The 19,817-nt window shown below is 55.0% G+C and overlaps 1 protein-coding gene and 1 long non-coding RNA gene across 2 annotated transcripts in view; both read right to left on the bottom strand.

The window, feature by feature from the left end:
- Window positions 1–1,687: 1,687 nt before the first annotated feature.
- On the bottom strand, window positions 1,688–18,227 carry Ahdc1 (AT-hook DNA binding motif containing 1). Its single transcript, XM_059255112.1, has 2 exons — window positions 13,331–18,227; window positions 1,688–2,121 (listed from the first exon to the last, which is right to left on the bottom strand). Exon 1 carries the CDS (start codon window positions 18,156–18,158, stop codon window positions 13,374–13,376), a length of 4,785 nt encoding a protein of 1,594 aa, XP_059111095.1. The 5' UTR covers window positions 18,159–18,227; the 3' UTR covers window positions 1,688–2,121; window positions 13,331–13,373.
- Window positions 18,228–18,536: 309 nt separating this feature from the next.
- LOC131904134 (uncharacterized) overlaps window positions 18,537–19,817 on the bottom strand; it is a 50,987-nt gene continuing 49,706 nt past the window's right edge. The window contains exons 4-5 of the long non-coding RNA XR_009377681.1: window positions 18,702–18,813; window positions 18,537–18,576 (exon numbers count right to left, since the gene is read on the bottom strand). This is a non-coding gene — a long non-coding RNA (uncharacterized LOC131904134). The remainder of the gene's footprint in view (window positions 18,577–18,701; window positions 18,814–19,817) is intronic.

Here is a 19,817-nt window from a genome sequence, read left to right as displayed (position 1 = left end):
GTGGTGTCTCCCCACAGCAGGCAGGAAGGCTAGGCTAAGGTCTGCATCTTGAGGATGTGTGGAGGGGGCTGGGTAGCAGATGGCTTTTACATCCAGCAGAGGATGCAGTTTTCAGGGACTGTGACCTGTGAATCCTTCTGCCTCTTTCAGGCAGGGGTATCCGGAAGGCGGGGGCATGCTTGCCTCTCAGTGAGTTCTCCTGATGACCCCTGCTAGTGGCAGGAAAGCCAAGCCACATGGAACACGGCCTGGCATCACTCTGAGGGTCACTGAGGAAGAGGGACAGGGAAGTCACACTCAGCAGAGCTTCAAGGTCAAGTGGGTCACAGGAAAACATGCTCCTGAAAACCCTGAAGACCAGGCCAAAGTGGACATTGTGGAGTTAAGGAAATGGAGAGCCAGGCAGGCCATGGTCAGGGAGTAAGAAGTAATCTGGTTAGTTCTTCCGTTAACCAAAGCTGGGAGGAAACATATGGATAGCATTTAGAATTCAGGATGGAAGGAAACCTTAGGTTATACAAAAGCAGATAGGTACATCATAGTAAATGAGGGGGTGGGGGGGAGGTAGCGTAGATTCAGGACCTGGGGAGGAAGATACATCACAAGGGCTACTTCAGTTATGCAAGGAAGTCATGTACTCTAGTCCGAAGGTTTGTGTTTCAAAGACTGATATTGCTGGGTATGGTGGCACATGCCTGTAATCCCAGCATTCGGGAGGTGAAGGCAGGCAGATCTCTGAGTTCAAGGCCAGCCTGGTGTACACAGCAAGCTCCAGGACAGCTGGGGCTACATAGAGGCACTCTACCTCAATAAAATAAATTCAATATTAGCATCTTGGAAACACCATAGAAGCCAGAGACCTAGTGGCCAGGGAGACAGGACAAATGAATAGACTTGGGGTGCTGCCCTGGGACCTGGGGTGAAATGAGGGAATCTAGAGGAAGAGGATGGAGGCCAAGCTCCTAGTGAGTCTTTGGCAGCCACAGGATTTAGGATAGAAATAGGGGGAATGTTGAGTAATGGTTCTGCAGTTAAGAACACTTACTGCTCTTGCAGAGGACCTGGGTTTGAGTCCCAGCATCCAAAGGCAGGTAGGTTATAACTGTCTGTAACTCGAATTCGAGGACCCCATGCCCTTTTTTTGACCTTCAAAGGCACCAAGCACACATGCCGTGCACATACATACATGCAGCCAAAACATTCATACACATAAATAAAATAAATCCATCTTTAAAGCTCTAGAGAGTAGGGTGGAGGTGCTTAAGAGGTAGGAGAGGCACAGAGTCTGGGCGGGGGGGACACCCAGATATCAGGCAAATGGGGTAACTCAGAGGTAGGGAACACAGGAACACACTTGGTATTTCAACTCCTCTGGAGGACCAATGGCTGGAAACAAGGCCCAGCTGTGTCCCTGTCCAGTCCATCAACCCTCACATACTCTGTTTTTACAAGACACAAGTTTTTTTTTTTTTTGGTTTTTTTTTTTGCTTTTTTTCATTTCTTTTTAATACAAACTTGGATCTTTGGGTGTGTCCTGCCAACAGAAAACAACAACAACAACAGAAGATAAAACCCAAAAGAGTGAAAAAGAAAAAAAAAAGAAAAAAAAAAGCTCCCAAAAGAGGTTCTCCCTCCCCCCCCCACCATGCGAATTTGCACACCACGGGACCACAGCAGGTTTACAGAATGCAATATACAATCCACAATTTATAATAAAACAGTATATACAATAAATAGGATATTGTTCATTTTTGTCAAACAACCTGTAGATAAATTTCTCAGTGCACACTTGCAGGGGTTCTGGACACCTCGAAGCCCCGCTCGCAACCTCTTGCACACGCTCGCTCTCGCTCTCTCGCTCTCTCTCTTTTTTTTGTCTTTTTCTAAAACTGTGTTTTGTTTTTAAGTTTTGTACATTTTAAAAAGTATTTACAATTGCTGGTTTTGTGCAGAAAGGGCTCACCTTCGGCTTCTGCGTGGAGGAGATGGGCAGGGAGGGGTAGGAGGTGGGGTATGGGGCTGCAGGGGGTGCAAAGGGCAGGTGGGAGGCAGAGGGGCAGGCACTCCTGCCAGAGGACGATGTGGACGCTGGGAGGGGTCTTGGCATTGGTTTTCTGAAAGCTGCGAGGAGACACAAAAGAAGAGGCAGACGTTAGCAGCAGACAGACACTGGACTCCAAGACTGGGGGCTCAAAAGAGGCTTGGCTCAGTTCCCACCAAAATTCTGGAGAAGCTAACACTGTTCCTTCTCCAGGCAGGGCCCCCATGTGACTCTGGGACTCTGCCTTGTCTTCTTCAAGCTGTGTCCTAATTCGGGGGTACTTTTGTTCAGTCTCATGCAGTCTAGGTTAGCCTCAAACTCACTGTGTGCCAAGGCTAGCTTCAGTTCCCGATTCTCCTGCCTTAGCCTCCTGAGAACTGAAATTACAGGTGGCGTCTCCATTTGTAAACGCCCAAGATCATACCAAGAGTGAAAGATGGGCCGGAGTAGCAGGTGGATCTCTGTGAGTTCGAGGCCTATCTGGTCCACAATGAGTTCCAGGATAGCCTGAGCTACAGAGAAACCCTGCCTCAAAAAAACTCTAAACAAGAAAGAGAGAGAGAGAAAGAGAGAGAGAGAGAGAGAGAGAGAGAGAGAGAAGAGAAGAGAAGAGAAGAGAAGAGAAGAGAAGAGAAGAGAAGAGAAGAGAAGAGAAGAGAAGAGAAGAGAAGGAAAGGAAAGAAAGATCAATGAGCTGGAAGGGTGTCAGGGTCCCAAGCAGGATGTCCTGAGAGCCTAGGCTCTGGAGTTAAGAGACAGCTAAGCTCACATGCCAGTACCATCATTTAAAAATTCTGTGACTTTGGGTAGGAGCTGAAGCCTGTTTACTCATTGAAGGTTCTTTGTTAGTGTGTGTGTGTGTGTGTGTGTGTGTGTGTGAGAGAGAGAGAGAGAGGGGGGGGGGAGAGAGGGAGGGAGGGAGGGAGAGAGAGAGAGAGAGAGAGAGAGAGAGAGAGAGAGAGAGAGAGAGAGAGTGCCTCATCATAGAACTCTGGTTGGCCTTGAACTTAGGAGATCCACTTGCCTTTCCCTCCCAGGTACTAAGATTTAAAGGCGCCTGTATGGCACCTAGCTTACTTTACTCATTAGTGTGAAAGGGATACTAGAAAGCCAGACATGGTGCTCACACCCATAATTCCAACACTTTAAGAGACTAAGAGCGGGGTTGGGGATTTAGCTCAGTGGTAGAGTGCTTGCCTAGCAAGCACAAGGCCCTGGGTTCGGTCCTCAGCTCCGGAAAAAGAGAGGAAGATGTTGAGTCTGAGGTTAGCCTAGGCTGCATCCAGACTGCGGCACACCACCAAACAGAGACAGGACATATTTCATTTAGTAGAGTCTTTGCCTAACACATATGAAGCCCTGTGTTTGATTCCCAGCATGGCACAAAGCAGGTGTGGCTGTAGCCTGTCACCCTAGTGCTCATGAGGCAGAGGCAGGAGACAGGAGACCCTGTTTTAAAAACCAAGTCAGAGGAGGGCAGCAAGATCACCCTCCTAGGTTTGTTACTGGATCCAGTATTTAAGCCAGAGAAAGGGTGAACACAAACGTGTCATACATGAAAATTCATTGTCACTTTTATTATTTTCCTCGGGCCAGATGGGCTCTCTAAACCTCAGTTTCCAAATGTACTCCTGAGCTTGCTTGGTAATGCCTCTAACCTCCATGGTTGGAAAGAGGGACCAGGGCAGAGCCTCAGCTCAGCACCACACAGGTGTGGAACACTGCTTCTATTTCTTTTAAATCCACCCCTCTTCCCAGCCCTGCTCATCCATTCTGCTCCTAGGAGAGATGAGGTGATGAGGAAGTCAGCCTGGATGAAGGAATAAAGAAATCATCCAACACAATGCCATCTGTGTTTGGTGTGAACACTGCCTTCCTGAAGCCTGGAAACTCCCCAGTCCCCACGACCGCTACGGTACCTTCTCTTGCTAGACAGCTCTGATCATGTGTGTGGGATCACACGTGTGGAACTTATCTTCTCTATCCAGACCACCAGCCTGCCCGCCTCCCCACCAGACCTACAGCTCTGTTGCTGTAAGGAAAGAGATAGCCAAGACAGGGCCAGCTTAGGGCATTTCCAGAACCTTGGGCCATTAGACTGCCAGCCTCTCAGAGGGCTGGGATTCTGGCTTCCCACCGCCAAGTGTGAGACTATGTCCTCCAGAATCAGGGGTAGGGCTGAGGTGCTAACCGCCTCCTAGGTCGCCTCTGGGTGCCACCTGTCCTCCCCCACGGCACCAGGAGCCAGGCGGCGACAAAAAGCCCCGTTCCCTTTGGACTTCCTTAGCATTCCTCTCCAACAGGGCCACATTGGCATTCCGCTCAGCCTCAGCTGCTGTCTGCTGGGCAATCAGCCCCAGGGATGACTTTTGTCCTCTGGTTGGACTTGCCAGGATACCCCAGAGAGCCAGGGATACCAGGTGGGCTCCTGCAGGGAAAAGGGAGCACCCCATCTTGATGATTAGGCCAGAAGCATGAGGGAGGGTGAGGGCTGAGGGCTTGGGACACTATTAGATCTGTGCCACAGTAAGGGGTACTGGGGGGGGGGTGAGCCAGGGTGCCTGTGAGGTGGCAGATGTATCACAATTGGGGTGTTAAGCAGCAAAGGAGCAGGGGTGCTGCGGGAATGAACGTCAGCTCTCTGCAGTTAGGGTGACAAGCACGACCAATTGCAGGGATGAAGGGAAGGGACTACGGTATGTGGGGTGCCAGGTTTAGCAAGCACCAGAGAAGCCTCAGTCCAGAGGCTGGCTTCACTGCAGGTGAAGGACAGTTGCCAAGTTCTTCTGGGGAACTACTGGAGAGAGAGGGTGGGCAGCTGCAAACGACTTGGCACAGTGACAGTGATGAACCCCAGTTCTGCCTGCTCCCCTCAAAGGCCCAGGGCACACATTCTGCATAAATCCCCTTCACTCCCACCCCCACCAGCCCTTAGCCACTGCCAGTGACCCTCTGCAAGCCAGGTCTCCATGGTGATCTCAGCCCAGCAGGCGGTTCCTGCCAGAACCTTCCCATGGTGCCTGCGGCCAGGCAGCAGGAGGCTTTCTCACCCTCTGCTAAGCTACCCAGAGCACCTTACCTCCCCTCCCACCGCCCTCCCAGCTTCCGGGACTTGGCCAGCCAGGGGCTCAGGCAGAATCTGGGGGAGGGTGGTGGGTGGGGAAGAATCACAGGCTGGGGGTGTTCTTGGTGAAGGGAGAATGCTATACTGAATAGAACACAGACCTAGCTAGGCTCAGCTCTTGAAAACTGAACCAAACACTAAGGTGCCATGCAGCCCAGCTCAGGACTAGGAACAAGGCAGAGAACAGAATAGGTCTGGATCCACCTAAAAGCCTGCTGAGAGGAGAGCAAAGCAGACAGATCCTATCCCGGCAATCTCCATGCAGGTAGATGGTTGTGCCAAGGGAAGTACTGTGGGGCTCGGAAGAGGAGGAGCACTCAGTCCAGTCTGGGAAGGAAGGCTGCAGCTCTAAATTTACCACCGAGTACAGAGCTCAGCATGGCGGGATGGTGCATGTGTGTGGAATGAATGACAGCACCATGACTGATCTAAGGCTGGTCAGCATGTCAGGGTGTCCAGCTCAGCTCTCTCTCACACACCTCTAGGATGCCTCCTTAGAATGCCTTGTTGCCATAGCTACCGGTGCACTTGCTGTTCTCCACTCTGCTCTTCTGGAGCACAAACCTGTGTGTGGTACCTCTGAGCCCTGGGTTCCAGTATGCGCGCACCCGACCCCAGGACACTGACCACTTTTACTAAGGTGCAACCTTGTATGCCTCCACGAGGAATCTCAGAGTCACATTCATTCCCTGCGTCCTTACACTCTAGTGGTTTTAGCAACTGAGGTGCCAGGGACTTCAGTGGTCTTTGCCTGGGCAGAGATTCAAAGTGCTAGAGATGATACAGACACCAGGCTGCCCAGAGAGAGCCATTCTCCCTAGAAACAGAGCGTACACTCCTGCCTCCACTAAGCAACCATGATTCACATCCACTTCCTGCCAGGGTGTGTGCTCAGGCTTGACCTCCACTTCCCCCAGTCTGCCTCCAGAAGAGGATTTCAGTGTCACACAAGGGAGAAGACAGAGAGGGTGGCCCTTCCCTCTGTAGGCCTCACTTTTCCTTCTGCAAAGAGTTTGAACAGGTGATGAGAGAGATCTCTAGGTGCCCCAGACACGAGGGGTCAAAGGACAAACCAACTGCATGAAGACTAAGCTACTTCTCTGGCATTTTCAGGTTATCAGGCCTATGAGGTACCTCGATGTACAAGTTATTTCTGTGGGGCTCAAACTACACCTGATAGGCAGAAATACCACTAGGGGTTCAGTGAAGGGTCACAGGAGGTTCCCAACGGGAACCCAAGAGGCCAGGGGTGCGGGGCAGCTCCTCTACTTTTCAAAACCTGTGACTTGAACTTGGGCTCTGGGAGCCTCCTTTGCTGCCGGACACCAAGACCTACTGCACTTTCTATGGGACCACAGGGGCTTCTTACCTGTAGACACCCACCAACCTGCTGTGACTACGCCTCCCACTTCCCCTTCCATCTTGTCCCAAGAGAACAAGTCCTCACCCCCACACCCACATCTGTACACTTTTACACACATACACGGCTCTCTCCACCCTCCCTGCAGGGAATGTCCTACATAAGGACAGGCATCATCGATGACATAGACATGCAGCCAAAGTGGATGCCAAAGGCAAAGATGATGGAGTTGGTGCTCCCCAAGAGTCACTCTGTTCTGTCACTCAGTGTTTCTGTCGCTCCTAGGAGGAGTCCCACTGCGTGGAGCCCTCCCTCCGAAAGCCACCTGGTCCTGAGAGTTGATAGGGTCACTGACACGGTGCTTTTACGCACCGCTTTTAGGATTACTTCCCGAAGATTTGGGAACCTTCACTCCTCATCCTGTTCTTTTGTGGAGACAGGGTCTCTTTGTAGCCCTGGTTGGTCTGGAAATCAGAGGCCACATGCTTCTGCCTCCTGAGTGCTGGAATTGAAGGCATGCATCAACCACCATGCTCAGCTGACCTTTCTTCTCCTAGTTCTTCCAGTGTATTAGCTTGTTTTTCACACACACACACACACACACACACACACACACACACACACACAGAGCAAGATGGCTGGGGGGTGGGTGGGGAGAGCGTTAACTGCTAACCCTGATGCCCTAAGCTTGATGCCCAGAACCTACATGGTGAAAGAAGAGAAGGGACCCCTAAAAGTTGTCCTCTGACCTCCATACACTTGATGTACACGTACACACACACACCCCTGAAATACCCCCAAAATGGTGAGACACCGGAGTTGGGGAGACGATGTAAAGATGAGTGACTAGCCTAAAGGAATTGATGGGATGCTGGGGACATTCCCGGAAAGGGCTGTCAGGGATGCATAAAGAGCTGGAGATTGATTGTGCCTGGGAAGGATCACGGAACACTTCTCGAAGGAGGTGACGCCTGAGGGAGAGACTGGCAGTGACAGGTGGGAGACCACAGTGGATAGGAGAGGGCAAGCCAGGCCAGGGCAAAGCGAAGGGCACCTTCTGCAGAGACCTCTCTGATGTTCCCTCCTGACTATGCCTGCGTGTGAGGTGGGGCTGAAAAACAGGTGGGTGCCAGGACCGAAGCCTGAAGAGCTCCTGCGCCATACTGGGCCGTCAGGCTTGTACTCTGTAGACAAGAAGGCTGGAGAGGAAGGATACAATCAAAAGGTGTGAAGCATGGGGTTGCAAGAGCAGATGCGCTCTAATCAATCCATCCAATAAATATTTTAGGGGCTCCAGACATCGTGCATCTAAAAATGCTGAACGACAAGCACTCTGGTGGCCACCATGGGCAGAACGGACTGGGGCGGGAGTGGGCTGGAGACCCAGGTGGCTGAGTATGGCTCTAGCTGCTGAAGTCTCTAATTTGTTAGGATCATTTCCAGCCTCAAGGAAGTCCCTGCTGCCCTCCTTATGTAGCTCTGAAGGGCTGGCACAGAGGATCCTCCCTCCTGCTGGAGGAGTTGTGGTACCTCCCCTGGACATGGTACTCAAGTAGAGGTTGAAACAAGCCCATTAGGCCTGTGGGTCAGCGGTGTCTGGGGCACGGGATACTGGCCAGTGCAGAGTGGGCTGCCAGTTCATGTGGACTGGACACAGATTTCATCTACTTCCCCAGCCCAGGCACAGTGGTACCAAAGCTGGCAGGCACAAGACAGACCGAGCTACCCGGGCAAACGCTCTAAAGTTCTAAGGAAGGCTTCTCGGGTGCTTTGTGCCTGGGGAGAGACTACAGATTATGTGGACAGGATTCTAGCGCTTTCTGGAAGGTCCTTGGAGGAGAGCTTACTTCATCCCTGTGTCTCCACCTCTTCCCAGGAGGACTCAGTCCAGTGGCTAACACAAAGGGCACCGCGATTAGCCTGTCCCTCATTCCCCAGTTCTGTCTTGTACACAACAGGCAAGCACTCTTCACACTGAGCTCCATCTCCAGCCCCAGAGAAATCTCAAGGTTCCCAAACGCTCCAGGCCCACAGCAGAATACAAGACCCCTGTAGGAGGGCAGCAGACAAGCGGATGCAGGAGCAAAGGTCAAGCAAAGGTCAGGAACAGGGGTTGGAGATGTATGACTCACACAGCTTGAACTGGGGACCCAGAATTCAGACTGTGGGAAGGTATTCATCTACCCATCTACCAGCCACCAAATAGGTGCTTTCCTGTGGGCCAGGACAGGGCTAAGGGCTTTACGTGTCAATCCCCTTAATTCTTACAAGAGATGGAGATGACGTGACTCACCAGGTTATGTGAGTCACCAGATCACCTAGCTGGTAAGGAACGGAACCACCTTAGGGGCCTATGTGTGACCACAGACATGCACTCCTAGGCACTGCCTGCCAGTTCTGGAGCTCTGCTTTTACCAAGGATGTGGGGTGCAGGCAGAGGAGGAGCAGGGGAAGGTATGCTCATAGAGAGATGGTATTTCCAAGAAGTGGGGGCTCTGAACAAGAAGGCATGGCCTAGCCGGGCGGTGGTGGCGCACGCCTTTAATCCCAGCACTCGGGAGGCAGAGCCAGGCGGATCTCTGTGAGTTCGAGGCCAGCCTGGGCTACCAAGTGAGTTCCAGGAAAGGCGCAAAGCTACACAGAGAAACCCTGTCTCGAAAAACCAAAAAAAAAAAAAACCAAAAAAAAAAAAAGAAGGCATGGCCTAAACATGGCTGCAGGGAAGGCAAGCAAACTAGGAGGATGACCTCAGAAAAGGGAGAAAACCTGGAACTCAGAGGAAGCAGGGCAGGGCTGGCTGAGCCCTGACATGAGGCCTCTTGCTCAGAGCCAGAGGCAAGATCAAGTGACCTCTTAAGGATTCAAGACTCAGAGAGACAAAGCCCAGAGCAGCCGGGCCTGGCCCAGGCCTGGGCATGCCTGCTGACCCTGGCTGGATGGTGGCCTTGGAAACTGCCTCCTGTTCCCGTCAGGTCCCAGCTGGTGTAACCTGGGAGGACCTGTGACATTTCTCTTGGCCTCAGTTTTAGAGCCAAGAGCTAGCTAGTAGGGAGGGGGAAAGGATTAGAGATTCCTGGATATACGCGGGCCCTTCCCACCTGCTCACCTCTGGTCCCGGGGTCTGCTGTGGTTGATCTTTGGTTCAAGGGTCCCAATATGGAGCCAGTTTGTCTGGCTCTGCTTTTCATTTAAGGGACCTGAGAAGATGCCTGTATGGGCCTGAGGCCCCCTCCTTTGACCCATTCCTAACTGTGCTATCAGCTACAGCACTCGGCACACACATTCCTCGCTGTCTCCTCTGACCTTTCATCCCCCAGTTCTCACGGGGATGAAACCTGCCTCTGCCCTTGGTTCCCACTGCAGTGGCCCTCCCTAGCTCCACATCGTGTGGTCTCTTCTTTCAAGCTCAAGTGCAGCTTCTTACCACACATCCACAAAATTCATCTAAAATGCTAGACCTTCTGGATACAGGGGTACAAGCCTGTAACTCCAGCACTCAGAGGGCTGAGGCAGGAGGAAGCAAGTTCCAAGTCAGCCAGGGCTACCGCATAGCAAGACCTTGTCTCACAAAAACTACTCCTGGCCCCCCTAAAACAAAACTCAGCCCTCTAAAGAACCATAGGTTCACCTAATGTGACCATCATTTTGCAGCCGGGGAACCAGGGAGCCAAGGAGCCGGGGAGCTGGACATGCAGGGGATGAGCAGCCATGTGGCAAGCTTTGAAAACCAGGGATGGTTCCATGTTTTATAAACTACAGATTCCTGGGCAGATCTCGATTGTGACTGCTTCCTTACTTCTCCAGTGAAAGCCAAGAACATACTTGATGCTGTGAGCAGTTCCTGGGGTGGTGTCACACAAAGGGACAACACGTATGTGTACAGAGGAATGACTTCTGATGCACTCTTTGCTTCTCCCTGACTCTGGGCACCTGCCATTTCCTACCCGGTGTTTCCAGGTTCTCTGTGTGCTTGTTTTAACTTCCTGGGACAGATCCTGATCTCCACACAGGAGCCATGTCTGCTTTGTCTCCCCAGCGCCTGTCACAGAGTTAGCGGGAAAGGACTCAAGATGAGCAGCTGAACTGAATTACTGCTTCCCAGTGCCAGTGCCCGTGCCCAGCACTAACGCTGCTCACTACCTGTTGGTGAGTGAGCACGTCATTCTCTGCTTAAGCCTTCTGTGGACAATGTGACGCCCTCTACTAATTGTACTTCCTCGCCACTCTCCTCTTTGTATCCTCCGACCTTTCTCACTCTCGCCACTGGCATGAGAGGGTCGCCCTACACGGAGATGCTTGTATGCTATCCTAACTAAGGAAGGGAAACTACCCAGATCACCTCCGTCCAAGCCACCATCGTGGCTGGCTGCTCTGGTCTCCTTTCTTTCAACACTTGCCCAGTTTCCACTGTGACGCTGTCTTCAGGGCTCCCCGTCCATCTTGGAATGATTCAAATTCCTTGCGGTGTCTTACAGGATATGGTTCTGCCTGCCTGGCCCTTGCTTAGCTCGACTGCCTTCAGAGCCGAGTTCCTGCCCTCCTCAAGACTGTACACCCTGCTTGCTGCCCCTCTGCCCAGAATGGTCTTCCCCATCCAACATCTAGCCCCTGCATCTTGCTGGTAGCAACTGTAAGCTGGTCTGGGCAGCCTGTTGCAGGCTCTCACAAGCTCCTAGTGGGCCTTGCACCACCCTTCCCCATGGCTCTGACCACCAAGTGCTCTGTGCCATTCTGTGCCATTCTGTGTTCAGTGTCTTTCCCTGGTACCGGAGGCCCTCTCTAAGGATCAAGCGCCTCGTCTGTGGTGCTTCCGATGCCTGATACGTGGGGAGGGCTGCACAGATGTCTCTGGAACTGCATGTGTCCCTGCTAACTCCCAGTGCTGGGTGGGGAACAGGCTAGAATGTGGGGCTGGATGGTATCCCAGCTCCTCCCGCATTCAAGCCTCGCTGGGTGGTTCCATTATGCACTGCACTGAGCTGTGACCTGCCCAAACACCCAGCCCCCACACATTCATTTTCCACCCCAGAGTCTGGGAGGAACGGTTTTGGGATTATTTCACATTTCTGGATTATCCATGAGACATCTCCCCTCCGGTGAGAAGGATCAAGAGTTTGACATTTTAAACCCTAAGCAGCTTCTCCCTGGCCTGCTTCAGATCTGCGGCCCTGCTACTTGCAGTGAGATGCACCGGGAATGGAAGGCCATTTTAATCTTCGCTGGGCTTCATTAGGAAGGAAAAAACACTGCTCCCCTCCCCCTCAAAAAACCTGAGCCATTGCCTCTGCCATACAGACCTGTGAGAGCCCAAGAGGTTACTGAAGTCAGTTTTCTCAAACAGATGGGGAAACAGAGGCCAGGAAAGGGCATGAGCTCAACCTGTAACAGGCTGGTGTTCAACCACGGACTGGTGTTCCCAGGGGCCTCCTGGTTCTCATAATGGCTCTTTGCCACCCTCAGGCACCAGGGCAGCTGGGGTCTGGCAAAGTGGGGGGGTCATAAGTTTCCACTGACTCTACTTCAGGACCCTGAGTCACCCTGGCCTCGAATGGCCTCTCCAGAGCAGGGATGACAGACTAGTCCGCTGGGAAGCAAAACACCCAGGAGGCTTTGGGGCAGCAGGAGTGACGAGGGCTTTAGTGAAGGTGTCGGCTACTCCACTGCCAACGGCCACATCTGGCCCATTCTGCGGCCGATCTCTTGCCCTGAGTAGGTCTAGCTGTGGCTGTAGTTTGAAATAAACTGTTGTAAAAGAAGATAATACTTCTAACCCCACGATTCTCTTCAGTTATATGGCAACATTTTCCGCCTTTTATTTTCCTGAAAATACTAAAGCAGACTTCAACCACGAAGGCACAGCACCTGACGGAAATAATGGCCAAGTGTCTCCGACTACTTAATTGAACCCTGGAGAAGCATTTGGCTTGAGGAAAGGGACTGGTTTCTCTACCTGGACAGGCCCTTTGGTTACAGTTTCCTGGGGCAGAAATGGCACTGTTCTGCACATCTCGGTCTTTGTCCCCACGGGGGCCTGACCACACGAAACCAACATCAAGCCCAAGGAGAGTTTGGGCGTGGTGACACACATCTTTAATCCCAGCACTGAGGGGGCAGGGCAGGTGGCTTACCTGTGAGTGTAAGGTCAGTGAGTCCCTGTCTCAATCTTTAAGAAAGGCCTTTGAGGATAAAAGGACAAGAGAGAATCCTATGGGCCATTTTGTGAAGTTCTTGCCAAGCAAACTAACTACACCAAAGGAGCCTAGAGAACCCTGAGTGGATGACTGGCCCACTCTGTCCTTCATCCAGGGTGAGGCAAATGCCCTCCTTCATAAGAGGTAAGTGGTGTTTCTTTTTTTTTTTTTTTTTAGTTTTTCGAGACAGGGTTTCTCTGTGTAGCTTTGCGCCTTTCCTGGGACTCACTTGGTAGCCCAGGCTGGCCTCGAACTCACAGAGATCCGCCTGGCTCTGCCTCCCGAGTGCTGGGATTAAAGGCGTGCGCCACCACCGCCCGGCTGTAAGTGGTGTTTCTTACCCAGGCAAGAACGAGGGGAATGAACGCTTGGTCTTACCCAATTTATGGTTCTACCACTCCAATGATCAGGACTTCCAAATATTCTACTGGGTTCCCCACACAAGCTCCTCAGACTCTACCCACCTTCTAATCTCGAGTCCTTCCTTCCTGCTAGCCAGTCCTACCACCCTACCCCCCCCCCTCAGCAAACAGCTCTCCCCCTGACCAAGCATCCTCACTCCCCCTCCCTACCCCTCAGGTTTCTACCCTCTGTGCCCACATCCCCAGACTCACCCAGGAACAAAACCTCGTGGTCCAGTCGGCACTTCAGTTGGTACTACAGGGAGGTGACGGTGAATGTGTCCTCGGGGTGAGGTTCCGCCATGGGCCCCAGGAAGCCACTCTTAGGGCCCCCACCCAGGCCAGGATGTGCCTGTGGCATAAAGCCTGGATACCTGTAGGCAGTGTCCTGCAGGGGCAGCAGCGAGTCCCTCGGCACAGGGGACAGGGTTAAGTCACTAAGGAGCGGGCAGCCATAGCCAGCGGTGGCTGCAGCAGGGCCACGGGGTGGACCCGGCGGCCGGGCCATCTCCAGTGGCTCCTTGTCGGCCTTGGGCGTGGCCGGTGGGCTAGCCAGGTGAGGGGCACTGAGGCATACAGCCTCCGTCCTGCCCAGGAAGTCAGCCAGCAGCCCTGAACCCACCTTGCCCTCATAAGGTGGACTACGGGCGGCTGAACCTGGTGGGTACCAATAGGCTGTACCCTTGCAACTAGGGGAATCATAGTGAGGCTGGCCCAGCGGCAGGTCCCGGCAGCTCAGGTGGGCCTGGGCTGCGTGGCTCAGGCTAGCCCCTTGAAGACCATGCTTGAGGGGCTCACAGGCAGTCAGCTTTGTAGGTGGTGGCCGCAGCTCTTCCTTGAAGCCGAGCGTGGGTGAACAGGTGGGTGAGTACGCCTTCTGCAGGCCAGCATCAAACACTGTGGGTGGGTGGGCCAGCGGTGGGAAATGCTTGCCGTCAAGCTCGGGAGCACCGAGGCTGGGAGAGTCACAGTGGAAGCCTTGGCCAAAAGTGCCGTCGGAAGGTGTAGATGGATTCATGGAGTAGGGTCCCATGAAGTCACAGGGGTCTCGTTCTCCCACGCCAAAGGCTCTCGACTGGGAGGGCAGTGGTGACATGCTGCTATCTCCGCTATAGTAGTCCAGGCCAAGGTCTGGGCTGTCCTGGAACAGTGGATTAACTGGCTGTGGCTTGGGGATGAACTTGGCTTTTGCCGCTGTCCCACCTCGTTCCTTCTTGGCTGAGCAGGCCCCACTACCCCGGCCACCCCGAGGCTGCCGGGGCCCGGTGCTCCGTTTGGACGGGTAGCCAGAGGCAGTGGCCGAGGCAGATGTTGAAAAGCCCAGATGCGAGGCCTCAAACAAGTCCACCTTCTTCCGCCGTCCGCGGCCGGGCTTGGAGCTGCTCTGGAAGAGGACACTCTGGTTCCAGTTGTAACCAGGAGCAGACGAGGCTTCGTTCCAGTCCATCATGAGCTTCTCCAGGCTAGACAAGCTGGACTGGCCCTCGCTGCTCGAGGCCTCGCTGTTGGCACGCCGAAAACCGCCACCGCCCACGGGTTGATTGAACTGGGTGCTGTCGGAGGACGACTCGGAGAAGGTCTCGGACACGGCGGTCTGCTGCTTCACCTTCTGCGGCGTGTAGTTCGAGATGTCCAAGATCACGTTGGGCTCGCTGACGTGGCAGTCAAAATTGGGATTGTAGAGCTGACTAAAGGCCTCCGAGGCCCAGTCCAGGCCTCCATACCCCTGCCGGAAAGGCCACTGAGAAGACCCCACAAACTGCCGACAGTTCTCGGGTGAGGGCTGAAAGGAGGAGGAAGAGGAGGAGGCGGCAGAGGCGGCAGAAGCTGTGGTGCCCTTGGGCACCATGTAGCCACCGGGGGAGACGGTGCTGGCGCGACTGTCACAGCGCAAGGGTGTGGGGGCCGACCCGGAGAAGGGGCCCCCCTCAGAGCTGTTGAAGAAGGACGCCTTGCTGGGTGGCAGGCAGGGGCCCCCAGTAGGCGGCGGGGCGTAGCCGGCGCTGTGGGCGCTGCTGGGCGAGGCAGGAAGGCTGTTGCCGCTGCCGTAGGCAAAGCTGCAGTCTTTGCTGTTAGCACAGTCCTGGCCCGAAAAAGGCTTGGCTGGGGCAAACACGCTTTGTCCTGCCCCATAGCCACCATACTGAGGCGGGTAGGTGTTGGCAGGCGGGTGGGTTGTCGGTGAGCGGGCCACGGCTGAAGGAGGGGGAGCCAGCTTTGGGAAGGTCTCCGCTGCCCGGCAGTCTGAAGTGGCTGGGGTTATCCCGTAGCTTGCTGCCCGACCTGGTGGGAAGGTCTGGCGGGACGGCAGGACGGGCTGGAAGGAGGGGTCTGCCCCAGCTCCACTGCTGCCCACTGCCACCGGGCTAGCCTTGGCTCCCCGGCTGGGGAAGGTGGCAAGCCCCCGCTGAGCAGGCAGCCCACCGGAGGGAGGCCCCGCATAGGTGCCGGATGATGCCTTCCGGGACTCGGGGCGAGAGGCTGAGAGGGCAAAGTCCAAGAGGTCAGAGGAGTCGTCCGAGTCAAGCAGGGAGCGGAAATAGCCGGTGAAGAGGTTTTGGCGCTCCTGGCTGAGCTCCGTCTGGCCCGAGGGTGCACCCGCATAGTAGCTGCCGCGGCCTGAAGCCCCACTCTCCAGTCCAGTGGAGGCAAAAGCCCGGGCTTCAGTCCCTTGGAACCCACAGTTTCGGCCAGCTTGCCCTCCGGGGTGCCCATGGTGAGGGGCCCAGCCACCACCCTTGTCCCCAGCCCACTCGGCACCTGCCTCCCCAAAGCCTGGGCCACTGGGCCCCTGCTCTGGGAACAGAGTCCCATTCTTCCGGGACCGCCTCTTGCGTTTGGGCTTCCCAGTGACAGCATCCACCTCCCCTCGGCCCCGTTTGCGTGGATGCCCCAACTCGGTGAGACCAGGACCCACCACCCCAGTGGCCGCCACTGCTACCACCTTCTTTTTCTTGCCGATGCCCTCAAAGAAGTCACTAAAGGAACAGCGGGCTGCCTTGGCTGCGTGGCCTCCACCCCTGCCTCCAAAGCCTCCTGTTTTGCCTCCTCGCCTCCGGAAGCCCTGCACGCGATGCAGGAAGTGGGAGATGCTCTGGGTGTCTGGGGCCTGGTGCACCGACTCGGGCTCACTGGGTGTCCAGCAGCGGGGTGGCGAGCACCTCCCGGCACACTGGCTCTGGCGGTTCAGAAAGGCCAGCTTGGCAAGGACGTCAGAGTACTCGGCCTTGCTGTCGTTGGCGTCCGCCGCGTACGACGGCTGCGGAGACGCCAGCTTTTGTTTTCGCCTCCTCCGTTTCTTCACCTCTGGCATGGCCAGGGTGGCCGCTGCCACAGTAGCAGCCTCAGCAGCGACCACGGTCGGCTCTTTGGGCTTGCCAGGACCCAGCAGCAGGTTCTTAGGGGGGCGGCCACGCTTCCGCTTCAGAATGATGGGCATCTCCCCTGGCGGGAAGACCACCACCACGTTCCGGCCGTTGTTTTTCATCTTCAGCAGTGGGGTGGGCTCTGTCGACACCCGCAAGCCCAGCTCTTTGCCTTCCACACTCAGACTGCTGCTCAAGGAAGAAACTTTGTATGTGGTCTTATTCCTCCGCCCCAGTGACACAGGGATCTTGGCCATCTTCACCACCATGCGCCGCACACCCCTGCACTTGCCTTTGCGGGTGGGGATCACTGGGGTTTGAGAAGACTCGGGCTCCAGCTCGGGAACTGGGCCTGACAGAGCAGGAGGTGGTGGAGGTGGTGGCAGCGGTGGGGGCTCGGCCAGGGCAGCTGCCAGCCCTGTAGGCATGGGCAGGGCAAGTAGGCGGCCTTCAGGTCCCGAGTCTACCTTCCGCCCCCTTCCTGCTTTCCGCCGGCGACATAGGATCTTTGGCCTATCGGTGCGCCTCAAGGCGTACTTGGGGTGGCCCTCAGGCCCAGGGGGACCATGAGGTGAGCACAAGTCCAGGCGTAAGGGCTCAGCCAGTTGGCAGTGCCCCAGGGACTGCTGGGGCTCTAGACGTCGACCGGGAACATCTAGCAACTTGGGCAGGGGGTCGAGGGCCTGGGGGTCAAGGAGCTGGGACTCCAGGGAGTCAGGTAGGGTATCTAGGGCCTGCAGAGTCAGGCTCGGCAGCCCCAGAGGATCAGCAAGAGGCTGCAGGGGTGGCAGCTCCAAACCTTCCCCTAGAGGCTCGAGTGCCTGCGGGTCTAAGAAGCGGGGCTGGGGGTCCAGGAGCTGCGGTTCAGGCTGCGGCGACGGAGGCTCGAGGGCCTGAGCCTCCAGGAGCTGGGCCTCGGGACAAGTAAGGGAGGCCAGTTCACTGAGGATGTCAGCATCGGCCAGCTCAGAGTAATCAGGCCCATCGGGCTCAGGCTCTGGGGGTAGACCAGTGGCCGTAGCTGTGGCTCCAGGACCATGGCCTTGGCCAGGCTGGGGACTATCCCTGGGCTCAGGCTCAGGTTCATAGAGGGGGTGGCTGGGCCGCTCTGACTTGGCGTGAGGGGTGACACGTTCCTCGGGGCTGCGGATGCTGTTGGCCAGGCTGGGTGAGGAGAAGAAGCTATACTGCAGGTCCCCGGGCGGTGGAGCCGGTGGGCGGCTCAGTCTCAGCCCACCACAGTCCAGATGCACACCACTGTGCTGCAGGTCCTGGGACAGCCTTGTCAGGTCCTTCATGATGTCAATCAGCTGCACCACTGGACGCAGGTTCACTCGGCCGTTGTCCCAGTGGCGGAGGGAGTTGCTCTCTGGGGCCGGTGTGGGGCAGTGGGCCTGGGAGACAGGCCGGGCTGCCCGAGGGGGTAGCAGGTCGTCTCCTTTGGCAAGGACTGGTGGACGCCGGGTACTGGGGTCCCGGCGTGGGGGTGGGCGTGGGTTCTCAGAGAAGGTGTGGGTGGAAAAGGCCTTGTCAGGTGGGCTGGCAGGGGGCCGGTTGGGAAGCAAGGGCCGGGGGGTTGGGGGACCACCGGGGTAGTACTTGGGCTCTCGGAGGTAGTCAGGAGAGCTACACACGGCACTGGAAGTCACCACCAGGCCCTGGGGCTTCACACGCATCCTGACCTTGTCCTCCGAGGGCCGCCGGGCGGGGCCGGGGCTGACATGAGGGTGCGAGAAGCCGGGACCAGAACCTGCCAGGAAAGGAGAGACAGGAGGTCCTTCACTGAGCATTTTCAGTTTCCCATAGCCTATTAAGCCCCTGGACCATTCTCTATAGTTCCATTGCCCCTCTATGTTCCAGCCCCTGGCCCAAGCCCCAATGGTTTGCAGGTCTTCAATCAGGTATACACAGTAAACTCCTCATGAACCCCTTCTATAGGCTATAGGATCCGAGAGGATAGCATCCCAGTCTTGGACAAGATGACCACTCCACATAAAACTGACCCATTAGCCACGGCATCCTCCCTTCTCACCCCCATTCCCCAAGGTGCACTCACCCTCGGCTCTGCCGCTTGGGCTGTCACACTGGGTATCTCTGTGGGCAACAAGACGTGTAACAGATCTGAATTCTCCACATGATTTAGGGTCCACACTCAACCCCTGCTACTCGCACACAGCCCACCCCTCTGCAGATGCCACCCGAGGGCCCTCATGCCTGACCTGGTAAACGGAGGGCCCCCGTGCTTGGGGACTCTGCCAGTCGCTGGCCGTCAGCTGGGGACGTTGTGGAGCAACTTCGGCCTGAGCCCAGGCCTCGGGATGTGGACAGCGCCTGGAAAGGACCACCGCACCTCAGGTTTAGTGAGCACCCACTGCACGCCAGGCACTGGGCTGGAAGCTGTCCAGGCATTGCTTCATTTAATTCTTCATACCAATCCTGTGAGGTAGGGGCTATTAATAACCCCATTTTGCAGATGAAGAAATGGAGGCTCAGACATGAAGTAGTATTCATTCATTCATATGTTCATTATTTACGGAATGTCTACTTTGCACAAGGCCTGGGTAGTCAGACATTGAACAGATAATCATAAGTGACTTTATAATTAGCGGACGAAGAGCTACATAGAAAAGTGAAGGCAGTACCTAGGATCAAGGGTCCAGCAGCCACCAGGAAGCTGACAGCAAAAGCCTGTACTTGAGGGACACTTTCTCTATTACCAACCCCAGGCCGAGCACTTTAATGGATTATCTCATCTAACCTTCCTGCCACACAGAAATCAATTATTATCCTGCCCATTTTCAAAGAAGCCATCCAGGAAAGGTTCGTCTCCTGATGCGTGAAGCTCCCCCAAATCTGCAATAGCGCATGTTTATTACATTTAAAAAAATTTATTTTTATATGTTTGAGTGTTTTGCCTGCTCGTGTGTGTGTGTGTGTGTGTATCTTGTGCATGCCCTGGTACCCAGAGGTTGAGAACAGGGCATCAGATCTCCTGGAACTGGAGTTACAGATGGTTGTAAGCCACCATGTGGGTGTTGGAAACTGAACCAGGATCCTCTGCAAGAGCAGCCAATGCTTTGAACTGCCAAGCTATCTCTTCAGCTATTATTTTATTACATTTTAATTGTGTGTGTGTGTGTGTGTATGTGTGTGTGTGTGTGTGTGTGTGTGTACGTGTACATGTATGCATGGAGGTCAAAGAACAACTTGCAGAGGTCAGTTCTCTCCTTGTGGGTCCCGTGGTCTGAACTCAGGTTGTCAGCCCCCCAGCCACCTCATCACTCTCCGTCTTTCAAGACAGGGCAGTGGACAGCGGGTGCTACAGACAGGCACCA

Source organism: Peromyscus eremicus, chromosome 2 (genome assembly GCF_949786415.1).
Source record: "Peromyscus eremicus chromosome 2, PerEre_H2_v1, whole genome shotgun sequence".
Classification (NCBI taxonomy): domain Eukaryota; kingdom Metazoa; phylum Chordata; class Mammalia; order Rodentia; family Cricetidae; genus Peromyscus; species Peromyscus eremicus.
The sequence above is the reverse complement of the archived record's forward strand: the minus strand, read 5'-3'. Positions and strand labels throughout refer to the sequence as shown.

Excerpts from the sequence above, each read along its gene's own strand:
- Ahdc1 (XM_059255112.1), bottom strand. The coding sequence starts at position 18,158 with ATGCGTGTGAAGCCCCAGGGCCTGGTGGTGACTTCCAGTGCCGTGTGT.